General features: G+C 34.9%; 1 protein-coding gene across 1 annotated transcript; it reads left to right on the top strand.

Moving 5' to 3' along the window:
• Positions 1–1,031: 1,031 nt before the first annotated feature.
• LOC147790145 (exopolygalacturonase-like) lies at positions 1,032–2,564 on the top strand. The gene is made up of 4 exons (XM_087128339.1): positions 1,032–1,160; positions 1,266–1,568; positions 1,674–2,192; positions 2,277–2,564. Exons 1-4 carry the CDS (start codon positions 1,047–1,049, stop codon positions 2,538–2,540), a joined length of 1,200 nt encoding a protein of 399 aa, XP_086984465.1. The 5' UTR covers positions 1,032–1,046; the 3' UTR covers positions 2,541–2,564.
• Positions 2,565–3,067: the final 503 nt, after the last annotated feature.

Genomic DNA, 3,067 nt, shown 5'->3' with positions numbered 1-3,067 from the left:
GGAACCCTGCCCAAACACTACATGGTGGCACAAATCGAAGATGGAGACCTATTTTCTGCAAGAGACCGCATAAAGATCCAAAAAAACACAGCTGAAGGGGAGCTTGATCAAACCAAGTGTACTCCGCATAACGTATCACAAGCAACCCTACAACTCCATTCATCCGGAATAATTGAGAAAACCACAGATAAAATTCTATACCTTTAAATGTCCCAAATGATAATTGATAGTGAATGAATGTGATTCTAGAGCGGATTCTAAAAAATAGATTACAAATTCTCTAGAGCTGATTATGAAAAACATACCGCAAGTGCGCCCAATAGAATGTATCAATCACCTAACAAGACATGTGAAGAATTGAGAGAAAATTGGATCAAGGGTTTGTCCATTAGGATTGGAAATGGACAAGCCCGACTAAGCAATTTGGGCATGGACGGGCCTCGACGGACCAATATTGCTGAAAAATGACTAAAGAAATTTTTTTCCATCACATCGTTTTAATATATTTTTGATACACGGTAATAACAATAAAATCAAAAATATTTATTCTCATCGATATATTTCTGGGAGAAAAAGAGGAAAACTTGTGAGATAGGAATAAACGTAAGAAAAGTATGGAGTAATAGTTTGAAAACTAATATTTTTTTTTTTATTATTTTAAAGAATTTTTTGATAAAGTGTTTGGGGATAATTTTTTTTTTTTTTTTTTTTTTTTTTTGTGGTGGTTCATTTGTTGAAAATTGTGGTATGTACATTTATCTAGTATAGAAATTTAATAAAGGAATTACGCTCGAGCTAGACCAGTCCTCCATCATTTAAGGTAAAACTAATTATAGGGCCTGCCTTAAACCACATACTTATTTTTTAACAAATTTAGGTAGTTTGAATTGGTTATTTTTGTGTTGGTATATAAAGAGAGTTTGAGTTGGTGAATGCATTCAAATCAATTGTTATTTCTAAGAAGTTTGGGAACTTGAACCAAAAGAAAATAAGGCAAAGTAGAAGAGACAAGTGAACTAGAAAGGATGAGATTGATATCAAAGTTTATGGCATTAATACCACTACTGCTATTGTTGGTGGCTAATGCTACCGCTGATGCTACTAGCGGTGTTTTTGATATTACAAAATTTGGTGCCAAACCTAATGCTGATGTTACTCAAGTACGTGTATATTTGTTTAAGTTGATAAACCTTTGTTTAAGTTGATAAACTAAAATTTCATTTTGTATAAAATATTTCTCTCAAATGAAATGGTTGAATTCACAGGCTTTAGCAGATGCATGGAAGGAAGCATGTGCGTCGGCTACTCCAAGTAAAGTATTAGTTCCAAAAGGAACTTATCAATTAGGAGAATCCAGGCTCAAAGGTCCATGTAAAAGTCCTATTGAGCTTCTAGTTGAAGGAACATTACAAGCTTCTCCTACCGACACGGAAGGAGATGGGTTGCTTGTTATGGAATACGTCGATCATTTGACATTGGCTGGTACTGGAGTTTTCGATGGCCAAGGAAAAGCTGGTTGGGAAAAGAATGATTGCCACCTGAAGAAAGAATGCAAAAAGCTTCCCATGGTAAATGCTCGTACTACTCTAATTATAGAAAGAACCCATAATCTGGGTTAGCATTATATGTTTTAACACGGGAGTGTTTTTTCTTTGTTTGTTTAAAATGAGCAGAATTTGAAGTTCAATTTCATCACAAATTCGATAGTGAAGGACATAACTTCATTGGATAGCAAGAATTTTCATATCAATGTTTTGGCCGGCAAGAATCTTACCTTCGATCACCTGAAAATTACTGCACCAGAGCATAGTCCCAACACCGATGGAATTCACATGGGTGATTCAGAAGACGTTTACATTCTCAATACCGCAATCGCAACGGGAGATGATTGTATATCTGTAGGATACACTAACAGAAAAATAACCATTAGTGATGTTACTTGCGGACCGGGACATGGCATTAGCATAGGCAGCTTGGGCAAGTATAAAACTGAAAAAGAAGTGGTAGGAGTTACAGTGAAGAAATGCAAATTAATCGGTACTACAAATGGTGTCAGGATCAAATCATGGCCAGATTCTGCCGTCTCATACCCAGCCTCTGACATGCATTTTGAAGATATTGAAATGGAAAATGTTGCCAACCCTATCATCATAGATCAAGAATATTGTCCATGGAATCAATGCAACCGAAAGGTGTGTATTAAATTCGAACCTCGTTGGTTTCCAACTTATTTTCTTTTGAACAAGTATTAATTAATGTTTGTTTTGAACATCCAGGTTCCATCAACAATTAAGATTAGCAAAGTTAGTTTCAAGAATATCAGGGGCACATCTTCTACTCCCGTTGCAGTCAAACTTGTTTGCAGTAAAAGTCATCCATGTGAGGATGTGGAAATTGCTGATATTGACCTCACTTATAGTGGTAAAGAAGGGCCAATTGTGTCTGAGTGTGCAAATGTGAAACCGACCGTTTCTGGAAAGCAAAACCCTCCCATCTGTGCTAAACCAGCGCCACCTGAAACCACTCCGTCAACTGATTGAATAATCTTTTAACGCCGAAAAATGTTTCAATCATTTTTATTTTAGCTTTCAAAATTCGGTTTACAACATGCCACGATGTTGGGCCTGTTTTCAATAATTGGATTTTTTTACATTTAGGAGAAACAATACTTAACGATTCTATTTTTCTACTGTACTAAAGTCGCTACCACATAATTGACATTGCTTTGAAGGAGGAGAAGATCATGAATTCAGTATCACACTGTTCGTGGAGGTTCCTTAGAATGGAAAAGTTACAAATGGAAAGTAATTAAAATTTATATCTAATAAATAATTTTAAAATCACGGCAAATATAGATTTATGGAACACCATTAAAATTTCAAAACCAAGTGTACCGTTTATAAAAATAAATATTAAGGACAAAGGGTCCATTTATAATTTAATTCAAAGTAAACTATTATTGGAATTAACTTAGAAAACATGTGTGTAGCAATCTAGAAAGATCTAGAGAGGACAAGAGTAATAAAGGAAAATAAAATCATAGATATTTCATTAGTTCATAAGAATA

The sequence above is a fragment of the Cucurbita pepo genome, chromosome 11 (assembly GCF_057944985.1).
Source record: "Cucurbita pepo subsp. pepo isolate OVF chromosome 11, ASM5794498v1, whole genome shotgun sequence".
NCBI classification, from domain to species: domain Eukaryota; kingdom Viridiplantae; phylum Streptophyta; class Magnoliopsida; order Cucurbitales; family Cucurbitaceae; genus Cucurbita; species Cucurbita pepo.
The sequence above is the reverse complement of the archived record's forward strand: the minus strand, read 5'-3'. Positions and strand labels throughout refer to the sequence as shown.